Here is a 23940-nt window from a genome sequence, read left to right on the forward strand (position 1 = left end):
TGCAGCTGATCTTTGAGAAACTCCCACTTGTTGGGATGTGGTGTTGTATCACAGAAGAATATCCATGATGATCTGAGTCAGCTGTTAAAATCCTTTTTCCTTTTCTAACCATGAACCTGTGTGAGGCTGGAACCCCTCGTGTCCTCCAGCCACCCCTGCATATGGCAGCAGGTTGGGGGCCTCTGCCTTCCATTTGCTCAGAGGTTGAACAGTTTTGCAAAGACACAAAACTGCTTTTTTTTCTCACTACATGTTTTGTTTTTAGAAAAGTTATTTCTCAAACAAATATTTATATTGCCATATAATAGATCCATTCACTTTTTAATGAATTAATATTTTTAAAACTTATCTGTTTTGATTTCTTACATATGATAGCTATGACCCACATAAATACAAGCAGGTAAAAGGGTCCTGGAACCCAAAAGTGTGTGAAATGCAGAGCGAGGAAAATGGAAGGGCAGGTGGAGGATAGGGCAGAGGTGTTGTACAGGTGATGGAGTGGAATTTGGGAGGAGTTTTCTTCTGACTTCCTTGTTTTTTCTCCGGGAAGTAGATGAGAGGGAGGATGTGGTGGAGATCCTGGCAGTTTGAGGAGAGAGAATTTACTAAATAGTCATCTAGCTAGAAGTGGGAGGGTGAATACACAGGGCAGCACAGCGTGGCTGCTGGGCAGGACCCGCCTGTGGGCTCACCTGAGGACTCGTGGTCGTGTAATTCGAAGTGAGACCTGTTAGGGCAGCGGTGTGCTTTCCAGCCAAGTCCAGCTGCTTAGCCCCTGGCATGGAGTTGGCAGTGTTGGATATAGTGAGAGCTTGGCCACTGGGTAATAATCCAGGGTAGGAGAAGTGCCAGGGAGGTTAGGGACATGCAAGGGAGCCATTGTAATGATTGACTATAGATGTAATCCAAGTAAGGGGCAAAGAGAGGAATTGAAGTAGGAGGCAGTGAGGAGGTGGGATGCTTATTAAATTGCAGGTTTCAGAGTTGAAGATTGTTGAAGTTAGGGTGTGAGAGGGAATAAGCAGAAAGACTAGAAGATAGTGGCCAAAAGGTAAGATGCAAGAATTTGGAAAGAAGGAGGTACTGCAGTTCATGGTAATGTTGAAATTGTAGAGTCTGACCATGGGAGTAGATGGTGGAGGAAGAATGGTGGAGAAGAGGTCATTGGAAGAGAGGGACTCAGGAAATTGGGAGACTGTGGCCGTTTTAGGATTAATATATTGAAGGATAGGTGTACTGAAAATAATAAGAATTAAGGTAGGAGGAGGTTTGGAGAGCGTGTCAGCTAGCCAGGAGCTAAAACATGGTGGGGATACAAGGTAGGAGTTCTTAGGTGACAGAAGCAAAGAGAGTCTCTGAGTGATAGAGTCAGATTATGTGAGTATTGGAACTGGGGATGCAGACCGAAGGGTTGGGGGTTGGCCTGGAGGAGGCCCTGAGGAAGAAGGGGTAACTTGCTCTACTTGTCAACCTGGAGCAACCTGAGAGTGCAGAGGAAGTCCTGCTGCTTGAGAGGAGCCTTTGTCCTTAAGAAAGAGCCAGGTGTAGGTCAGAGCAAGAATGTAGAGTAACATTTAGAGGATTCCTCTGACAGGGATTTCCTTCAGCAAACTGATTGAGGATAGGGTTTTGTTCATCATGAATTGTGAGATCTTGAGGGGCACAGTGGGAAGGTTTCTGGGGGATGGAGACGCAGTAGGGAAAGTGCAGAGCCCCGTGAGGATTAGACAAAGGCAACCAGGGTGTCTTGGGTTACTAGTGAAGGTGAACATGCACAGGATGAAGGACGTGATGGAATTAGTCCCGGTGGACTGCAGATTGTGCGTGCTGGGAGACAGGGATCTTTGCAGAGAGGCAGGGAGGCCAGGGGAGGGGCAGTTTTTTTTTTTTTTTATTAATTGAAGAACTTTTAACGTGGAAACATTCTGTAGGACTGGAGCTCTGCTGATGTTCTCTTCCTAGATGGTTAAACTGAAGGATGAAGGAAGCAAACAGTTACTGGGCACATAGAAGATTCCAGATCCGAGATATATATATATATTTCCAAATATATGTATTTGTACCCAATGTGATCTACCATGAACTTTCTATGAAGAGAGAAGAATATTAAAAATAGAGCTCTGCATGAGAACTTTGCACCTGTTTTTGCTTAAAAGTTCTGATGCCCTTTTCAAGATTCTTTGTCTCTAAGACTATAAGTATTTGGCTGACTGAGGTGGACCTAAAACCTTCACCAGTAGTACGCCAACCCATGCACACACACACACTTAGGTCCCCACATTGTTCACAATTTTCTAAAACCCAGGAATAGTCCAGAACATTTTCCCCCTTTTGTTATTCTTAGACTTTCCCTAGAGGTACCACTGCACACATTTCTCGGAGCACTTACCTTTACTGGCCCTACCTTCCTGCATTCTTTCCAGCATGTGATGGTGCTCTGAAAATGACTGGGAAAGCAAACACTGTTTCTTCCCACGTCCCTTGTTTGGTTGTCTGCTCTTGCTTTATCTGCACCATAGGTGTTTAAAACACAAATCTAAAATTTTACAGGAAAGGAAATCAAATGTAAGCTCTGGTTCCTGGCTACTTCCAGACCTGTTCCTCTCTCAGTGTCAGCGGCCCAGGCGCAGCCCCTGGCAGTTGCTTAAATTAAAAGTCTCGCTCAGCTGTGAGATGTTCCTGAAGTGAAACATGGGGAGATTTAGTACCTATTAACTTTCCCATCGGTTGTGGCATAATTGACAATGAGTCACTTCCTACTAAATAGAGTGAGAGTCTCAGGCTAAATTTAATGAAGGTTTTTGAGGGTGAGGCTTCCGTCACAATCTGATATAAAGGTTTTAGGACCTTTAGTCCTGTAAAGTATGAGGTGAAAGAAGATAACTTTAACTGTCATAGATGTTGTAGAATAGCAGTCTCCGTAACTAAGGATATACGGTAAGGTAATGTGGTCTTTGTAAGGTTACAAATTGAGAGAACCTCAATGTTTGAAAACCCTAGGTTAATTTCAGATTATTAATTCACTTAACAAATATTTACTGGCACCAATTATGTGACAGGCACCATTCTAAACCTAACAGTAAACCTTGTGTTCTTACGTAGCACATAGGCAGTGTATACCAGTAGATTGTATGATATAGAGGCAGGTATCTACTAAAGCAAGGGAAGGGGATGGCGACCATGGGCCCTGGGGGAGCCGTGGTTGATGAAGGTGGTCAGGGAAGACCTCTTTGAAATGTGACACGTGGGCAGAGACCTCAGTGAGAGAGTGAGCCATGTGAGAATCTGCGAGTTGAGTTTTCTAGGTAGAGGGAACAACAGATGCAGAGAGCCTGAGATGGGAGGGTGCTTGGCATGTTTGAGAAGAAGCAAGGAGATGGGTTTGGCCAGAGATCGGTGATGGACAGGAAAGAGAAGCCAAAGGGGCCAGGTTATATAGCTCTTGCAGAATTTTATCCCAAGTGTAGTGGAGTCACTGGAGAGTTATGTGCAAAGGACTTGACAGGATGTGGATTACATTTTGGAAGGAAGATCTTCTAAGCTGATTTGTAGAGAATAGAATGAAGTGGGCAAGAGTGGAAGAAAGGCAAGCGATGGCAGGACTAGAGTGCCAGCTGTGGAGATGGTAAGAAGTCCTTGGATTTGGGATGGGATTTGAAAGAATGAATATGAGACATGGCAGAGGGCAGTCCAAGCAACCTTAGGTTTTGGAAGCAAAACCTAAGATTCTGCAGGACATGTAATATTGAGATGCCCATTAAACATGCAGTTGGGTAGGTAGGCTGTTAGAAGTTTGGGTCTGGATTTCAGGGGAGATGTCTGGGTTAGAAATAGGAGTCAACTGAAGTACTTCCTTGATCTAAGCCAATCGTCAGCATAAGGAGATGATGCTGTAATAAATTCCAAGGTTCAGTGAATTGGGGGTTGTGTGTGTGGAAGTGGGGAGCCTTTTCCATAGAGTATTATAAACTCATAGGTTTTAAAACATATATATTTGGCATGTTGTAATCAAATGTGTTTACCTCAGTTTTGTTCAATGGGAGCCCTTGCATATTTTCTTCTTAGTCTTTTTTGATAGGGTTCTTTAATATGTGATGAGCTTACTTGCCTTCTGGTAAAACAGATTGTTATTTTTGGCATTTCTTACTCCACACTGGAATCATCCACTCTTTCATGAGCCCTTTTAATGGGCAGCAGTGTTTAGAGACCACAATCTGAGAACTAGGTGTGCTTCTTACTTTTGGGTTGTCATTACTTTTAAGACTTTTCAATAGCTAGTGTGGGGGAAGGGGGCAGTCTTCAGTTCATACTGGTATTTCGAATTCAAAGTTAAACTGACAAAATTAAATTCAAAGTATTTTTATTTTTTATTTTTCTATTTATCTCTTTATTCTTTTGTTGAAAGTCTTATTACCAGCAACATCTACATAATTGCATATATGTGAGGTATAGGATATATTTAAAATAATAATACCAATATTACTGCTAACAACTAGAAAGTGAATGAAGTTTAAGGTTTCTTTTCAGCTCTATTTGTGCATAGGTGGTATCCCACTAAATATGTATAGTGAAAAGACTGTGTTTTAAGGTTATTTAAAATAATTCTTTTCTCTTTGTGGTTTTGCCACCAACTTGCTATATAGTTAGGTTCATTTGTTTCAGTTTGTTTTCAATTTTTAGGGATCGCTTTTTTTCTTTTAGACTTAATTTAATTTTTGGATATGTAAAACATATGTTTCCCAAGTCAGAACTATATAACAGAAGCAAGGTATCCTTGGGAAAGTCTGACTTAACATGCATATACCCTTCACCCTGTCTTCTCCCTCCCCATAGAGCTCACTCTTGTTAGCTATAGTTTTTGGCTTTTCCTTCTATAGGGTATTTTTCCTCCAAATATAAGTCAGGTTGGTATGTGTGCATATTCATGTTCATATTTCTCTCCCCATTTACACCCAAAAGGCAGGTATGTAACTTTCTATATCACATAATATTGTTTACTCCTCTGAGAGAGTGTCTGTATTGTGTGCACATGTGCATGCACATTAGTTGGGATCTCAGTGCGGCGAGAGAGGGAGGGAAAGAGGACACAGGGAGAGATGTATTCTAAGGAACTGGCTCACGAGTCAAGGAGGAAAGTCAGCGGCAGAGCTCGGCCAGAGCCCAAAGGCCTGAGAACCAGAGGAGCCGATGATGTAAGTCCCAGTCCTCAGGAAAGAGAGAATGTCCCAGCTCAGTTGGTCAGCGGAGATCGCAATTCTTCCTCCTTCCTTTCTGTCCATTCAGGCCCTCGGCAGTCTGGACGATGCCCACACACACTGGGAAGGGCCGTCTGCTCTACTCAGTTTACCCCTTTGAATGCTAATCTCATCCAGGAACAGCCTTGCAGACACCCATAAATGACGTTTAATGATTTCAATCCAGGTCCCAGTCAAGTTGACATACACAGTTAACCACTGCAGCTTGTGTGCAGTATTGGTCCCCAGGACACACACTCACTTAATGTTGTCAGTTAGCCAGATATTGCAGATCACTCTGTGCGTATGTAAAGAAATCTTCCGTATTTTTTATGGCTTTGTAGTATTAGAACGCACGTTTTAAGTAATTTTCCTAATTCTAACTCATGTTAAATTTTGTGGAGCATTGCTTTTGAGGTTTATCATATTTATGTCAGAAGGATATTTTCCTAGGCCATCTCTTAGGGCTCTCATCAAAGAGAACTGGACGCACGAAAACAAACTAGAGGAACCATAACTACGTTCAGGACATCCTTCTGCTTCTCCTGCTTTCCTGTACTAAACACTTCCAAGGCTGTGTGCCTCCCTTCCCCTCAGCCACACACATGGGACAGGGGCGTCCGTGTTAGGTGACTCAGCGCTGCTCATTCTACTGGTAACTGCTACCCTTGGAGAGAGCTGATTGTTCGAATGGGAACACGGATAATGGTTGCAAAAATCACATTCACATCTTATCAAGTCTCTTAAAAGCTCTGGGACCTTAGACAAGTGACCTAATCTTTCTGAGCCCATTTCTTATCTGATTAAATGGGCTTAGTATGGTATTTTGCTGTGTATAATGCACTCACGTGTATAATGCACACCCATGTTTTTGGTCCATCCTTTCAGGAAAAAAATCTTTCATTTTAATTTTCTTTAAAGATTTTATTTATTTATTTTTAGGGAGGGAAGGGAGGGAGAAAGAGAGAGAGAAACATCAATGTGCAGTTGCTGGGGGTCATGGCCTGCAACCCAGGCATGTACCCTGACTGGGAATCGAACCTGAGACACTTTGGTTCGCAGCCCGAGCTCAGTCCACTGAGCTACGCCAGCCAGGGCTCATTTTAATTTTTAATTCAATTTTTTATTTATTTATATTCAGATACTTGCTTTTTGTATTATAAAGGAATTTAGCATGTGCTTTTGAACATATTATGGTACCAGAAATTTTATGTAACAAATAATTTCAAAACACAAGAACAGACACAAGGTATTTCAGGTAGTATCCATGTATAATGCACATCCTCATTTTTCCCTCACAAGTTTGGGCAAAACGTATGCATTAGACAAGGCAAAATATGGGACTTGCTCTGTGAGCACATGGGTGTTGTTACGCAGTGGAATGACATCAGTGAAATGGATGAGCTAGCTTCCCTTCTCACTTTGCTCACAAATACTGTTCCAGCATAACTTGCCTTTCCTGCATTATCACCTCCCACCCTTCTCCCTCTTTACTGGGGTCTTTCCTGGAAGCACTCACATATTTCCCCTATATGAAGGAACACTTCTCATGATTCCCCTTCCTCCTCCAGCTCTGCCCACTTCTGCTCTTTCCACAGGAACCTCAGCAGTTCGCCTCTGCCGTTCGTGCTCAAGTCCACTCCCCTCAGGTTTCCCTCCACGGCTCTCCTGAGTCTGCTCTTGTTAAGATCCCGAGAAGGAAAAACTCACTCTTCCTCTGTGTCTCTCATTTACTGCCCTCACAGAACATTTCACTTCTGATTCTTCTGGTCACCAAATGTGTGGCTTTTTCTTCCCCCATACCAAGTAATTCTGTAACACCAGTTGGGCGTCCTCCAATGTAACTCACTTCTGACGCTATCCACCCGCAAGTCAGAGGCTCAGTCCCACAGGAGTGCCCACTACACTGCAGAAGCCAGTCGCAAGCCCAGATTGTTACCTGTGCCTCTAACTCATCCCCTGGAACTTAGAGGTTCTTACGACTCTGTCCTCAAATTGGCTTAATTTGCTAGAGCAGCTCACAGAACTCAGGAAAACAGTGTACTTACTGTTTACCAGTTTATTACAAAAAGATATGAAAAAGGATGCAGATGGGCACTCAGATGGAAGGGATGCATAGGGCAAGGTACATGGGGAGGGACACGGAGCTTCCGTGCCTTTTCTGGGTGTGCCTCTTTTCCAGAACTGCCACATGTCTGCCTACCCGGGAACTCTCTGAGCCCCGTGTTTTGGGCATTTTTATGAAGGCTTCATCACGTAAGCATGATCAATTATTAACTCCATTTCCACCTCAGAAAACTGGAAGCTGCTCATCATGGCTCAGTCCTTCTCCCAACTAACACCCATCCAGGAGTGCCCAGAGTTCCCTTGGAAGAACAAAAGGCACTGCCATCACCCAGGAAACCAAGGGATTTTGGACCTGTGTCAGGAGCTGAGGTCAAGCACCAAACCCTGAAACAAAAGATGCTCCTGGTGCTCTTGTCACCTAGGAGACAGAAAGGTTTAGGGGCTCTGTGCCAGGAGCTGGCGGCAGAGGCCCACGTGTAGGTATTTTGTGCTGTCTCACAGCCCCCGCCTCTGGAAAATCCAGTGGTGGTATTAGTCCTGACGGTGACGCAGTTGCTCCCTCACACCTTCATGAGATTCTGTCTGTACTTCCACAGCCCACACCTCCCGGGCTGTTCTTTCCCAGTCTTTCATTTCTTCCTCATCTCCCATTCCCAGGGCCCGTCCTTGGACTTCTGTTTTTTTCCTATGTCTTGGGGGGTCTCATCTCATGGTTCTCAGTACTTCATGACTTCTACCTGGTGTCTCCAGCCCTCTCATCCTGTTGAACTCCAGAGTGAGATCAGCTAGCTGCTCCCTGGAGATCTTCATTTGCATACCTAATAGGCCTCTCAAACCTCAAGTGTCCAAAATATAAACAAGAGGAAGAGGGAAGTTGACCAAGAAAGACAAAGCCCCAGTGCCCAGGTCTAGGGGAAGCCACCACATGAGAAAAGATCCCCAGGCACACTCTGAGGTGAGCTCAGTTGCTTGGTCTTGTTCATGACGGCTCTTGGCACAAGCTATTGAGAAGTTTCCAACTCCAAGTTCATAACTGCTGTACTCATCACCCAAGGACGCAGGATGTTAGGCTCCCTGACCAGGGCATCCCTTTAGGAGAGCTTAGTGAAAAGACTCATCAGCTTGGTTTCTAACACGGAGCCCACGTTCAGCCGCAGCCCCAGTTGCTGGTGAAGATGCTTACAGCCAGCCGCAGGGCAGCACGGTACCTGCCACTGTCGTTGAGCTTCGTTTTTGTTTTCTCTGCATGTTCATATAACTGTATCTTCTCAGAAATAAAACTATGAAATGAGCACCGAAAGAAGAGAAATTCTAAAGCTCCCAGTAATTCACTCTATAGTTCAGTGGTGATTGGCATGTGGCTCCTGGTTGTCTAGTTCTTTATATTTTCTCTTAGCAAATAATTGAACTCCCAATAATATGACCCTGCATTTTATGGGATTTAGTTTCTTTTTTGTTCTGTTTGTAGCATTATGGGGGATATTACTCTGTGTCCAGATTGTAACCACATCTTACTTCTTTGCTGCTACTACCATAGTCCAAAGCATGACCAGCTCTCACTTGGATTATTGTAATGGCCTCTTCACAAGTGTCCCTCCTTCCAGTCTTCCCTTCTGTCTGGTCAGCACAGCAGCCAGAGTTGTCCTGTGAAAACCTAAGTTGGGCCCTGGCCCAGTGGCTCAGTTGGCTGGAGAGTCATCTTTTAGACCAAAAGGTCAAGGGTTCAGTTCCCAGTCAGGGCACATACCTAGGCTGTGGGTTCCGTCCTGGTTGGGGTGTGTACAGGAGGCAACTGATGGATGTTTCTCTCTCATCTCTCTCTCTCCCCACCCTCGCTTCCTCTCTCTCTCTCAAATCAATATAACATATCCTCAGGTAAGGATTTAAAAAACTAAGTTGGATCATTTCACTCTCTGGCTCACAACCTTTATGATTCCTTATTTCACTCCTCAGAGTAGAAGCCAGAGTCCTTCGTGTGGCCAGGCAGGCCCTGCAGTGCCCACTGTTCCCTTCCCACGCACCACTTCATTTCCTGCTGTCTGCCCCGCCCCCCACCTTGGTCTTCTTGCAGCCTCTTGAGCACCCCAGTCTGTCACCTCAGGGCCTTTGCACGTCCTCTTCCCCTAAGAAACTCACTCACCTCCTTCACGTCTTTACTCTGAGGACTCCCCCTTAGGGAGGCTTTCCCCAAACACTGTTTTAAATGGCACCCCAACACTCCTGTACCCTTTTACTGCAGTGCTTCTCTTAGTGATTCTCTTATAACAAAGATTTTACTGTTTTATTGTCTCCCTTCCTTATCTTCTCATACACACTTGACTGTGAGCTCCAGGAAGGCAGGGATTTTGTTTGTCACTGCTGAGTCTGGAGGTCCTAGAGCAGTGTGGCTGGCACGTAGTATAGTACCACTCCATCAGTGTTTTGTTTTTTTCCTAATGAATATCAATGGACTGTGTATAAAGTGCCATGAGTGTGTGAGGGACTGTTACCAAACTGATGAGGGGACGGGTTCTTGGGCTGTCTTTCTGGTTCTGTGTTGGGATTCCATGTGTTAAAATCCGCTGTAGTCATTTTGCCCCAGGAACACTGTAGCGTGCTATGGCGTCTGTAACTGGTGTGAAGCTTTTAGCAAATCGTTTTTTATTCTCCTGTCTTTGCTTTTATCCTCTCCCAATGAACTGGTACCACATAGTCTGGGAGGCATTCTCGTTTTTACAAAAATCAGGGTTTTTTTAATCAAGAAAGCCACCCATAGGATTAGGTTCTTAATCCTCCTCGAGGCTCCTGCCCTTCCCCTGCAGCCCCCTGTGAAGGAAAGCCAAGGACTTGGCTGGCTGGGCACCTCACACTGCTTGTGGCCTGTTAGAGTGTGACGTGTAAAACTCTCTAATGTTGTTGCATGTCCATTTGGGGAAAACTCCCCTTGGAAGTACCTGAGGATTGGCTGACTATGTAATTCATATTGAAACCCTCTTTTTATCACCTTATGATTTTCTGGTTAGTACTTTCTTTTTTTTTTTTTAAAGTCAGGGAGTAAAACAGTCGCCAACTTACTAAAGGAAAAAGCCCTGAACTCTGATGCTGCTTTTCCACAATTAGCAGCCTTACCTAGAAAAAGCAAAAGAACTTCAGAGTCTTGAAGCTTAATTTGCTTTTGCAAAAACATAAAGTACTCCCTACAGTTTCCATTTTTATTGTTATTTACATTGCTGTTCTATGTCATACCTGCCTGCTTCTAAAAAAGCTTGGTGTTGTTATGAGAACTTTAGAAGTAGGACATGCTAATGGATGTGGAGATAGCATGGAGTGGGATGGGAAAACATGTTGGATCAATTGGGACAGAAAATTTTTCTTTCCTTACCTGCTTTTCAGAATTTACATAGGTTCTTCCAGGCAGTGAAATAAAATTTACCTGGGTAGACTAAGCTCAGGTAAATTTTCATGCAACTCTGCATTCTTGGGTGGTCCGGGTTAGTAGGTAAACTCATTGTATTTTTTTCAAGATAATTTGTAATGCAAAACATAATTAAATATAACAAATGTATGTTTTTTCTTTACTAGGTCTTGGCCTGTTCTTAGGCAAGCAAATTATGTTCATATAGTTGACTTTTAATTAATCTGTATGGGGATAGGGATGGAAATAGCATTCTCTTTATTGTGGTTTGGGGTTAAATCCAGAAAGAGGACAATCAGAATATTGTAAGCAGAAATCACTGTTTATTTCAGTTCTCATTAATTACGTTTCCTGAGTTACTAGGCTACTTTTCCCCTGTAATGACAGTTTATACAATTTAGTTTTAATTTTTTTAATTTTATTTGAAATCCTACAACATCTTATATAATCACTCAGAACATGACTCGTCACGGAGGCTTCAGAGATGTGACTGAATCTATGCTGATTCCAGTAGATCTTGCAAATATTTTACTTAAAGATTTGTTCTTGCTATCGATTTGTTTCTCATGACTAACCTCATTTCAAAGCAGAGTACTGAAACCAAAATGGAATATACATTTACTATGAAATAATTTTTCTTTTTGCTCATCACATCTCAGCCCCTGGACTGACCATGGTGACTGAGGCTTTAGTCCCCTTTGCAAACAGCTGCATGAATATCTGTGGGGCGGTGGAGGTGAGAGCACAGCGCTGCCCAAGGCTGAGTCACTCCATTTCCCGTGGCCATTTCTTCTGTATTTGGGATTAGGAAACGGATGTTGGAAAAAGAAAAAGATCCCAGTTCAGCATCATAGTTGTATCTGCGATCTCAATCCCCATCACCAAGAACCCATTTGTTCTGGGCAGAGATTTCTCTAGTTATTCTTACGCTGACTACGGACAGCATTGGGGCTGCCTCCTGAGCCTCGCTCAGTTCTTTGGAGCACACCTTTCTCCTGGATGGGAAAGGTGGGGAAGTATATTGGATATAGCCATGCCTGTCGACATCCATTCTGTCTTTGTGCATGTCCTTCAACACTGAAAAGTTGGAGGCCCTTTGTAATGAAGGTGACAGAGGACAAGTTGTAGTTCCTTAGAGGCTGCGAGTTTAGTCTTACAGTTTGGGGTGGCGTGGGACGAAGGCCGATGGAGACTATTGGGAATGGCTGCTGCTCTTAATGCCGGCATTGCTCCGGAATCGCCTGTATAAACCCTATATTGCCAGATCCAAACTATATAGAGCACTCCATTAAATTTTTAGTATTTAAGATACTGTCTTTTAAATAATGCATGGTGTGTCCTGTGCCTTCTCATTATCACTATGTGCTTTGATTTTTTAAACACTTTATTTAATAAATTTGTTGTTACTGAACATGAGTGCTTTCCCCCACCCTTGGAAAAGAGGGTGAAACAAGTCTTTGATTTTCTGAGATGAAATTGATGGAAATATTTTACAACTTTGAATAAATTTTAAAAACCTAATCTTTCTATGCTTACATGGACTATTTCAACCCTACTGATGAGAAGTGTTACCCCTGAAACTGGGTCTGAGTTCTCCTTTGGTAACAGAAATTTCTGCAAATTCAATTTGGAATCAACACGTGGCACTTTTTTCCCTTCTTTTTCATGGTCTTAAATACAGAAAAGCATAATCAATTTTAAGCTTCTTATCAATGATGGAGCACTTGTTTACATGGGTAAAATGACTCTATCTAAGTAGTGTATTGAAGTTCATGTTAATGTTTGCTATTTAATGACACCTAATGATATTCAATGGAGGGTTATGCTAAACCGGAGAGAAAATGTGTTACCCAGGCAACTGCCTCAGGCAGACTGGAGATTTAGGCATATGGCTCTATAGTACACATTATTTCAGCATCTTTAAGCATAAAGACCCACACATGTAATTGACTGTGAAAAATTACTGCTCAGTTACTGTATTGTACGGTCATAATAGAAGTAAATGAATACGTCATTGTTGCTGGAACAAGTCTGTTGGGAATCACTTGTAGACTCTACTATTTAAGAAGGAAAAATACAATAAGAAGAAAATAGCTGGTTTAATTAACATGTAAAATTGGGTTAATTTGAATTCAGCTGGCGCAGCAGATATTAATGTTGGCTGTTGTGTATGTGTGTGTGATATTCTGGCTCAAGTCTGTGTACTTATCTATTTCTTCTTGCCCACACCACGAATAATTTTATTTTTAAAAATATGATAAAGGCTGTTTTAGTTGCTTAATGTTTGCTTTGCCAGTGGCTTATGTTACAATCATATCAAAAGAGGTTTTTGTGTGGGGCCAAAACATAGGATTTGTAACCAAATGGAAGAAAATGTTAAACTATTCCTGAGTAATTGACAATGTTTCTCCAAGAAGAATCGGTTACACCGATTTCATGTGTTTTTAGAAGTGTAGTTGACCATTTATTTCATTTTGGGCTTTTTTTGACAGTGACTAATTGGGATTTCATCATCGGCAGATGCAAGAAAGTAGCCCATTTGCTCTTGTTGCTTTTGTGTCTGTGCTTCAGCCCCTTTTGTTTTCAGATGTCGTTTTAATCATCATCACCTTGCTTCTGAGGTTCAGAAAAACACTTTGAGAAAGGCACTGTGTTCCAATTTAGAAGATCAGTTAACTCATTCATTTTTTGGTATTTTAAAGTGCTAGTTGAGCAGAGAACACGCATAGGTAATACGGATGCCTGCTGAAAGTGTGCGTGAGAAAACTCTTCCTCAGGCTGTCCCCGGTGCCTTAGGCTCTCACAATGTCTCTGGAGTGGAGGGTACTTTTTGTGCTTTTCAGCTTTAAACCAAGGGAACAATCAGACTGGGGACTGAAGTCAGATGAACAAAGGGGTTGGCAGTGCGAGCTCCGCTCCGTGTTCTTTAGGGAGCATTTGAGGCAATTGGTTATCCAGTGGCAATCTGACAACTAACCTGCTACTTTCTGCAGTGATTGCCAGTGTACAGGGGTCACCTCAAAAATCCTAGTTAACAAACTGGTGTGCCTGCTGGCTTCCAGTTACTGATTTCTTATCTGCAGTTTATCTCCCCATTATCATTCTTTATTTGGCATTTTAATAAAGTTGAAACCTTCTCATCCAGCCTCAATTAAAACAATAAGGGAAGATACCATGGCTGATGTGGCTCAGTTGGTTGGAGCATCATCCCATAAGCTGAAAGGTCACAGGTTCGATTCCTAGTCGGGGCACATGCCTAGGTTGCAGGTTCAGTCCTGGTCAGGGCACATATGAGAGGCAACCGATTGGTATTTCTCCCTCACATTAATGGTTTTCTCTTTCTCTCTCTCCCCCTTCCTCTCTTTCAAAAATCAATAAGCATGTCCTCAAGTGAGGATAAAAAGAGAAGAAGAAGAAGGGAAGATTTAGAAAACCTAGATTTTTAAAAAATCTACTTTGCTTGCCCAAGTTGATTCTCCAGTATGGTTTACAACTGCTCTTCCCCTTTTTTGCCAATAGCCTTTCTTTCCCCTTTTAATGGCAGTACCCAATTTAAAATTATGTTTCTTTTTTTAACTTAGGACACTTCTCCCTTAAAAAAAAACCCATAAAGTCATTGGATAGATCTCAAAATACTATTTAATCCATAGTGTAATTAAAATACAGAATATTTGTGATGCACCTTAAATTCTGCTCTCAATAGCAGTAATTTTACAAAATAGAGATTATGTAATATAATGAAATAGGTTTTTAGGTTTTTTAAAAATTGTGTCTATTGGTGTTTAAGAAATAATAGGGAATCTCTTTAGGATCTTATGAAGATACAGAATATGATTTGCCTTTAGTTTTGAAAAGGTGTGGTGGTTCTTCTCAATGTGGTGTCACTTGCATGGGACTTGGCCATGATTAGAGCTTTTTTTATGACAAAGGTTGAAAGATGGGTTATCAGGGTGGTGACAGGACAAGGGGACACATTCTTCTGAGGTCATCAGGCTGTATTATTTAACAGGGAGGGGAAGAAGGGATGCAGAACAGAGGATATGTAGGTGAAAGACATTTTCTAGAGTGCAATTGAATGAACTATTAGCAAAAGAGAAGTAGAAGGGGTGAATCACATCTGGTAAATATGTGTGATCCCTCTGGTATGGACAAAAATGTTGGAGGTACAAAACTGCCCTCCATAAATCCCACCCGTTGGCACAGCGAGCCTTGGGCAGCTCAAGAGCTATCAAAGTGAGATACAAGGCAGCAGACAGGTAGTATGGGTGTATCACTTACTGCGTTCAGCTCATAGTTACGAGAGCCTATATATTTATCTTTTTTTGGCAATCTGGAGGCAGTGATATATGCAGAGGTGGTATTTATAGGCTAAACCCATGATAACAATACAGTAAAATTGCCAATAAAATCTTTAATAGGTTTTTAAAGCCAGGCAGTAGCCTACTTGTTTGAACAATATTCAATCTGCCAGATTTCACTGGAGCCAATGAATTTAAATAGGCCCTTGGCAAAGGCTGCAGTGAGACTTGAACCTGAGCTGAGAAGCCCAGCTGGCCTCAGAACAGATGCGCCCCCGGGAACGCCGAAGCCAGTGCCGGAGCCAGAGGGGGCCCCCGCAAGGCTCCCTGTGACTGAAAATGGAAGAAAATGGGATCATAGGGTGAGAGGCATGGGAGAGACCCCCTTTTATAGATTGGGAAAAGCAGTCCCCCCGCCCGCCAACTTGCCTGGCAAGATCAGTTATTTAGGCAAAGGAAAAACTGGAACTCGGGTCTCTTTCTACCTTATTACTGATAGTTTTTAGAATATAAAATTAGGTGATAATTCATTATTTCATTTTAGATCCTGTTAAGGAATTTGCATAATTGGGGCTGTGAAGCATAGATTGTTTGCTCAGTGACCATCATCTGGCCTATTAAATAAAATCTTTCTTTATGGGCTCTGTCATTGCCTGGCTGGCAGTTTTCACATCTCCAGTAACCTCAGGGCCTTGGAGTCTGTCTGTGCTTCTGGCTGCCACTGCCCCTGCAACCACAGGCCACCCAGGGTCCCCAGCTGGCACCTGACTTGCCCCTGGGTTTTAAAGGTGGTGTGCTTGGACTTCTAGGACAAGCCCCCGAGTCTAGCCCCCCAACTCTGTCTAGAAAGGTATCCTGGGTTTGACCACTTCACATTTCATGTCTTTCCGGCTTCACTCCAGTCCAGCCTGCTGCAGCCACTTCCTGACTGTGGACTCACTGCTTGGCCCTGTAGTCTGTGAGCCACAGGGGTCTGAGTAGAACCTTCCAACAATGGCTGTTTCTCACATGTGCTTGGAATTCAGTCCACACAGGTGTGCCTTGCACACCCCATCATGCCCACATCCCCATTCACTTCCCTCCTCCTCTAGCCTCCAGCCACACAGGTGTCTCCTGCCCCATGGAACTAGCCCTGGTTGGCCTGTCCTAGTGCAGGCTCTTGCACTGAGGTTTCTTCTGCCCAAAATACCCTCCTCCCGATCTTCCTGGTGCTTCCTTCTTTTTGTCTTTCAGATCTTAATGTCACCTCCTGAGAGGCATTCGCTGACCACCTTAGGCTGGGTGGCTCCCTCTCTGCCATCTCCATCATTCTCAAGCTTGGCTAATGGGTGGAACCACTTGGGAAGTTTAAAACAAAACAAAACCAAAACCAAATGGTCACTCAGGTCCTCCTCAGACCAGTTAAACAGGCTTTCTGGGGCTGAGGAACCCTAGTTTAATGCATTCCTCATCTTCTACATAGCAGTTATCTGATTGTGGAATCATCTTACCTTTCTGTTTGTGTGTGTGTGCTCTTTGCCTGCCTTCCCTTCTGGAATATAATTCCTTGAAGACACAGATTCTGTCAGTCTTACCCATTTGTATGGTATCTGTACTGTCTAGGGTATCGCCTGGCATGTAATAGGTACAGGGTACCTATGAGCTTCGTGGCCTGAACACTGTATTTTGCAAGGCATTTGGGAGGGAGATAAAAGAGCTGGAAAACCTCCAAAACTAGTAAAGATGTTCAAATAATGGAGGCCCAAACTCTTTGGATAAACTGGTGATCACAGGAAAGCCCAGTTCTGTGTGTGTGTATTTTTTCTTGACATTCATGGATACTTAAACCTGGGTGGTCTGGTGGTTGGAGCCCTCTTTTTGGAGTTAGATTTTACTTTTATCTCTGCCATTAATCCTGGACAATTGTTTGGCTTCTGTTATAACACACAGAAGAGGGTTATAAGGAGAAGTTATTCTTGCGAAGCGCTCTTGCGGTTATGAGCCTTAAGTAAAAGTGGTAATTGGATTTTGATATGGTGCGTTGTCTACAACCAAACTTCCTGAAGTCTGAATAGATCAGATCCTTATGTGCAGTCTCCGAAACTTCCATAGCCACAGAGTTGGCCTGGAGGTAGGAGCCAGGCAGGAGATGAAAGGGACCACATGGGGCGTGAATGAGCCAGTGCCAGTGCGAATGGGCATAAGCAGGTTGGGATGGAAGAACGGGGGTTATCCACCCTGGGTAGCCACAGGTAGTAGGAGTGTTTTAGTCATTGGTTTCTTTTCTCAGTCCCTTTCCCAACCCCTTCTTCCCAGTTCTTTTTTTTTTAATTTTTAAGAAGATTTTATTTATTCTTAGAGGCAAAGGGAGGGAGAAGGAGGGAGAGGAACATTGATGTGAGAGAGAAACATTGATCTATTGCCTCTCGAACACACCCCAACCAGGGCCAAACCTGCAGCCCAGGCACGTGCCCTCCTGACTGGGCATTGAACCAGAGAGCTTTCGCTTTGCAGATGACGCCCAACCAACTGAGCCACGTTGGTCAGGGTGCCCACCACCCACCCTGGCTCTTATTCAGTCCTCCTGTCATTACCCAAGTCTTGGCTTTGGCTATTTTGTTTCATAAACATTTTCTTTCTTTCTTTTTTTTTTTTTCAAAAATAGTGTACTGTGTATGTACTACTTGGAAAGATTAGGTCATATGGATGACATGCAAAAAGAAAGAAAACTTAAATGTTTGTTGTGCAGCCTTCAGACTTTGTGTGTGTAAAATACTGCTTTTGCCTATTTTTAACAAAATGGGAGTACTTTTTACAAATATTAGTGTAACTGATTTTTTGCTTAATAACATGAATTTGTGGACAACAATTTTTAGTGGTTGGATAGTATTCCTTTAATAAATCAGTCACATGTGGGCACATGTTGAGGTTGTTTCCACTTTTTCACGATTGTCAACAATGTTCTAGGTAAAAGCTGTACACATTCATTCATTATTTTTTAGGATGAACTCCTAGAAGTGGGACTATGGTGTCAAAGAGTGCCAGCATTTTGAAGTCTTGCTCTGTTGTCAAGTTGTCCTCTGGAGATCATAGCACTATTTCCTCTTACCCCTTTCCCCTTCAGGCCTTTATGGCTCTTTCCTGGGTTCAGCCAGCACATCTCCCCAACTCTGCATTCTCCCTCCAGGTGGTTTATCATTCCTCTGCTGGATTAAATAGTCCGAAGAACAATTTCATCATGTCTACAAATTTCAGACCCTTGTCTGCCATCAGGACACAATCAGCATGCCTTGCATTGCACTTGCCCTCACTCCACACCCACATGTCTTGTGGTTCTTCATCTCTGGCCTTCCTTCTTTGGTTCCCGGCTTACCATCTGCCCCTTGGACCAGTTCTTGGGGAGTGAAGATTGCATTTCCCCAGGAGTATTCCTAGCACTGGTTTGTGTCCAGCACATAGCGTGAGCACCAAAGCCCCACTGTGGCTGTTCGCCTCTTCTTCCCCCACCGCCCATCTTACCTTGATCACACCTTCCCTCTCCTGCCAGACTCATTGCTACATGTGCACTTGGTCACATCTTCCCTCTGATGTCATGTGTTCCTAATTTTCCTATCTCCTCCTTTGTCTCATTAGAACAATAATCTTTTCATCCTCTGAATTCATTGAGTCACTTATCTCCAGTCTCTTATAGTACTTATGACCTTTTCCATAGTATCATGGTTTTTCAGTGTGTATTCTCTATGGAATTTTAAGCATCTCCAGGTTTAGAGCTACCCCTTATGAAGTTGGGAAGGGGTGGGGTGGGAGACCGAAAGCTGTGCTACTATAAAGAGGCACTGTGATCATTTTGGTATGTATCCCTCCAGGATCTTTCTATGTATATGATAGATATATAATCTTACATTATTGTAGGTTTAATCCACTTTTAATCCCTTTCCTCTTTGGCTCAGTATGTGGTAGTGGTCCGTGTGTTTTCACTACTTTACCTGGACTTCAAAGGAGTTGCCAAGTTGCTGCTATTACAATTGGCTGTAAAAAGGAGGAAAACGGCTCTCATTTGGAAAACAAAGATGACTTACCTGTGGAAAAAATACAATAAAGATAAAAATAAATAAGTGAGCCAATGAACATATGCAAATGTTTCTAAGCAATTAACATGAAATGCCTTTCACTTATATAGCAAATAAAGATGAACCTGAATCCGCCCCCCCCCCCCCCCAAAAAAAAATGACTTACCTAAAAAAAATCTCTGGTAGCAGCAGGACCACAAAGTAGAGGAGTTAGAGACCTGATTTCCGAGCTGCGGGCCTTTGAAAACGTGACTTCTGCATTTGTGTCCCTGTAAGCTGACCCATGTCTCACTATTAGTTGTTGCAGGTGAACACTAACGTCATATACTTTTCCTAAGAGACTAGACATAGGGTTCATCAGAGTTGCATGATCCACTTTAAAGGGTGTCTGACATTGGCAAAGAAGTTTAGGGAGTGGAGGGTGGAAAAGGGAGTGAAGTGAGCTCGGCAGCCAGGTCTGAACTTGATTAAGCTTGTATTCTTTGTTGTAATTTATGCTAATACCCATTAAATCTGTAAAGTAAGGCTGAAGTTCTGTTTATATGAAAAACATATATAAATGTTTTGAGCTATCTTGCTGTAAATGAATATGGTACTATATAATTACTCTGATAGCCTTCTAGTCAGATTACCTAGAAAATCCAAAATAACCTTGATGAACAGTAAGGCATTATGATTTCATGGTTCATCTGTATACCTCCTACATAGATGTATAGTACTTCTATCTGACAGGATTACCAAATTACACACCTTTTTGGTGTCTGTAACATGCCTAAAATACCAGAGTGTTCACGGCCCGTGATGGTAACGAAACCACTTTGACATCGCCAGAGGAGGATTTATTCACGCGCATGGATAGCCTTTAGGTTTCTTGTGCCTCTTTGAAAGAGGTAAAGTGCTCTTTTTGTTCTATTTAAGCATTTCTTTATTCAGATTGTATAATTTTTTAAATGTCCCTTTTCCAGATAATAATACACTGTGTGATTCACTTTTAACTAACCTAAAGTCTGTGCCGGGATAATTTAGCAAATAGGATTGTTTTCTGCCTTTTACTTGCCTGCAAGTTGGACTTGTGAGAGGCGTGGCTGTGGGGTGGCTGGCGCCTGCGCAGAGCGGTCCTGGGGCGGGAGGAGGGGCGGCGAGAAGGAGGCGGACAGTCAGAAGCAGAATTGGTCTTACTCTCTCTAACTTTCCAATTTTTTATTCTTTATCTTTGGATAGTAGAATCATCAACTCTCTCAGTTCCCAGGTTAGACGTCTTGGGAGTGACTTGGCCGGTTTCCTGGTCGTCAGCCCCTGGCGTCCGGTGGCTGCCAAGTGGAGCCCCATTCCTGCCCCGCCTGCGTCTCTCCCCGCTTTCCTCGTGTTTCAGTCCTGGTGGCCCAGCGCCGGTTCAGAGCTCCTGTCCCAGCTGCCAGGCTCTCTCCCACTCTTGTCTTCCCTGTGTCAAATTCGTCTTCCACGACCTTCAGTAACTTCTCACTGCCTGCCACAAAGTCAGGATTCTCTAAGTTGTCGTTTAAGGGCCTCCATAGGTGGCTGTCATTACAGCTCAAGCCACTCGTTGCTCCTTATGACCAACATCCTTCTCCAAACACAGCATTCGTCATAACTTTGCTCTGTTCTTTCCTCAACGTGTAACGTCCTCTCTCCACCCTTCTCTGTTCTCTCTGTCTTCCAACCCCAGTTGGAAGTCTCGGTCAGTGCAATGGAAGCCAGGACGCTTGGCTCTCAGGCCAAAGTGCCAATAGCCAATTGTTCACTTCATGCTTGTCATTAAGTTCTTCTAGTTTTCTCCAAAGTACAGTGGAGAGGTTGAAGTAGACGATCTCTAAGGTCTTTTCAACTTCAAAAATGTGTTCTTTGAATGCCAGACCTCCACGAAGCATTCCCCAGTTCTTCTAGGCAAAATAAACCACTCCTTTTGTGCCCCTCAGTGCTTTATTTCTGCTTTTGCTTTGACCCTCAGCTCTGGCATTCTGGTGGGTATGTGTGAACGTGACTGCTTCTTGTTGCCCCAACTGGTTGTAAACTCCTTTTGGCCTGCCAGGAAGGTTTGACTCCAATTCCCTTCTCTCCCCACCACTACCCACCCTTGGTCTTGAACACAGATTTTCAGTGAGACAGACTGTTACAGTAGAGGTTAGAATGTTCTGGGCAAGTGTTCTTCTGTAACACATGCTGTTCTTGAATGTCCCCATGCACTTGTAAGGATGGTTTTGGGTAGCAAATGACAGAGATAGTGTATTGAACAACCAGGAGTTTTTACTTTCATTGCAACATTGTTATAATCAGGTGACATTCTGGGAACAGCTGAGTTAGCTTTGTAACACTTTGCATAAAAATATGTTCTCTCAGGTGTTTAGAAGTGAGTAAATGTTCTGTGAAACATAGGAACGCACTCCTGTTTTCTCCTTCTCTCTATAACGTCCAGAGACTTGGACTATCTCATTGTATCATTGAAATAGTTTAACATACAAAATAGAAAAGGTTTTGTGGATTCGTTTACTTCTTCAAAGTTGAAGTATCTCTGCCCTGTCATACTCTCCCTAACAGATACATTTCATCATATCAAGGCCTTTCTCAGAGACTTTCAATCACTCCTTGCTTCCTCAAGAAGAATGCCCAGGCCCCTTTCTATCTTGAGGCCCATCTCTGGACTTGTTCTTGCAATCTCATTTCACTGTGTTCTCTTTTATGCACCCCATCCATGGTACAGACGAAATCAGTTCCTCACCATTTTTCTGGTACATTCCCTCCCCAGCTTTTCTTGCACCTGCCTTCCTGCAGGTGTGTCCTTGCTGGAAGTACCCTCCCTTTTACTTGTGACCACATACCTGAGTTGCATTCATTTCTCAAGACTCAGCTCACATTCCATTTATGCAACAAAGCCTTCTTTGATTTCCTACCAGAATTCTGCTGTCATACTCATATCTTATGATTTGTTTTTCCTGTATACTATTTTCACACTGGTATTATCTGCCTTACTAGGCTAGAAGTTCCTTGGAGGTCACATTTCTTGTCTGACTTGCCTGTGTTCTGCTCCCTTCCCTAGTATCATCCCTACTTTAATCCACGTGTGGTCAGTAGATATCAGTAATGAACGAATCTCTGTGAACATTTTTACTTGGTGTATGGAGGTATTAATGAATGACAGAGCTGCTCTGTTTGTGCTGTTGTACAATCACATCTTCATCTAGAGTATCTACGCTTTAATTCTGGAATCTAACAGTGTGCCGAAACAAAAGTGATGTGTTGGGTAAAACAGTTACTTACATTTGAAATTAGGATACATCTACTGTGTCACCATATCCTCCACCCTGTTGTGTCTTTCAGATTCTGCAGGTAATTTCAGTCCGCTGTGTATAAAAGGAAATGCTGTTTGTAAATGTTTTAGGTGTGAATTGTATTTTTTGACAGTAACACTTTCTTTTTTTCCTTGGTGCATATTTGTGTATGCTTTTATTTCCCACAGCTACTGACCTTATGCTTTGTGCTTGTTTTGTGTTGCAGATTGATATCCTTCCAAGAATTTGTAGCATTTGAATCTGTCCTGTGTGCACCAGATGCTTTGTTCATGGTGGCCTTCCAGCTGTTTGACAAAACTGGCAAAGGAGAAGTTACTTTTGGTAAGGGCATGAGTGTGTGCACACCTAAGTAAGTGCAAGCTTGTGTGAGCATTTTTTTTTTCTGGAATGAAATGTATGAAAGTGCTGTTATGAAATCAGCATATCCCTTTTAACAAAGCTATCAGTATTTGGGGGCTGCAGTACAACTGTATCCCTGTTGGAAAAAAAGAAGTTTCTGGCTTAGTGGTTCAAAAATACTCTGGCTTCATTGTAAAGCGAGGGAGGATGTGGCAGGACCTTCCCTCAGAGTCGCGGAACGTGGGAGCTGGATGGAACTTCTGTTCGTTCCCTTCACAGTCAGCAGCGCTTTCTTCCCACTGACCGAAGGAGGAAGTTCATCAGCTGCCTGAGAACAGAAGTTACTGGTATTACAGGATTTTGGGTCCTGACCTTGTCTCGGGGTAGTTTGAGGCCAGAGGCTCTGTGCGAGGTGGCAGTTCCGAGTCCCACGCGAAGAACCTTGCCCTTCTAAAGAGCCTGGCCCCCACGGCTGGGTGGGCACTGCCTGCCATGCTGCATTCATCAGTTTCAAAAGGCACAATGATCTTCATGGGATTAGCTGCAAAGCTGCAGAAAACCCTGAGGTCTTTCAAGTATTAGAAGAGAGGGAAGGCCAGGAAGTGGTGGGACAGTAGTAAGTTCAAGCTTAAAAAGAAACTGGCTACTGAAGCTAGATTTGACAGAGAGTACCGCATTTCCCTCGGACGGCGGAGTGTCTGTCCAGCGAGTGTTGTCTGCGCTCAGGGACGTGCTCTACCAGCACTGCCCACGAAGAATTCGAAGCCCTCGGGGGCATACGGATTGTGTATTCAGGGGAGATGGCTAGTGAGCCCATTTTAAATGCCTTTATTCATGATTTCCAGTTTATTCAGACCTTTGGGCCTGTCTGATGTGATGGATTGTGAGAAACATACAGATGGGGGTAAGTACAAATGGTGTGATAGAGCACCTTCCATTCTGGAATGGTTCTGGAACGGTTGCGGAACCGGAGAGACTGAGCCACCTCCAGCTCTGCCACTTTCGTCTCTGAGCCAAGTTCATTGTCCTCTCAGGCCTTCATTTTCCTTATCAGAAATGAAGATAATAACTACCTATGGTATAGGTGAGACAGTATCATTGGTTTACCCTAGCAGCCTTCCCCCTCTCCCGCCATCTCCTCTGTGTTCATTTGACATGACGGTTATTTAAGGCTAGATAAGTGAGGGCAGAGGCAAAACACATGTCTTTGCAGGGCTTTATTTCATATAATCTGCAAGCTCACGTGTTTTC

The 23940-nt window shown here is 43.3% G+C and overlaps 1 protein-coding gene across 4 annotated transcripts in view; it reads left to right on the top strand.

The window, feature by feature from the left end:
- Window positions 1–23940, top strand: part of SLC25A13 (solute carrier family 25 member 13) — a 169827-nt gene that overhangs the window by 41173 nt on the left and 104714 nt on the right. For 3 of the 4 annotated variants that reach the window (XM_045828248.1, XM_045828249.1, XM_045828250.1), the window contains exon 4: window positions 22556–22671. In XM_045828248.1, the coding sequence (XP_045684204.1) occupies window positions 22556–22671 (116 nt within the window). Of the gene's footprint in view, window positions 1–22555; window positions 22672–23534; window positions 23594–23940 lie in introns of those variants that run through there. The other variant, XM_045828251.1, reaches the window with a different exon arrangement.

The sequence above is a fragment of the Phyllostomus hastatus genome, unplaced genomic scaffold, assembly GCF_019186645.2.
Source record: "Phyllostomus hastatus isolate PE091 unplaced genomic scaffold, TTU_PhHast_1.1 phas_scaffold_78, whole genome shotgun sequence".
Lineage (NCBI taxonomy): Eukaryota > Metazoa > Chordata > Mammalia > Chiroptera > Phyllostomidae > Phyllostomus > Phyllostomus hastatus.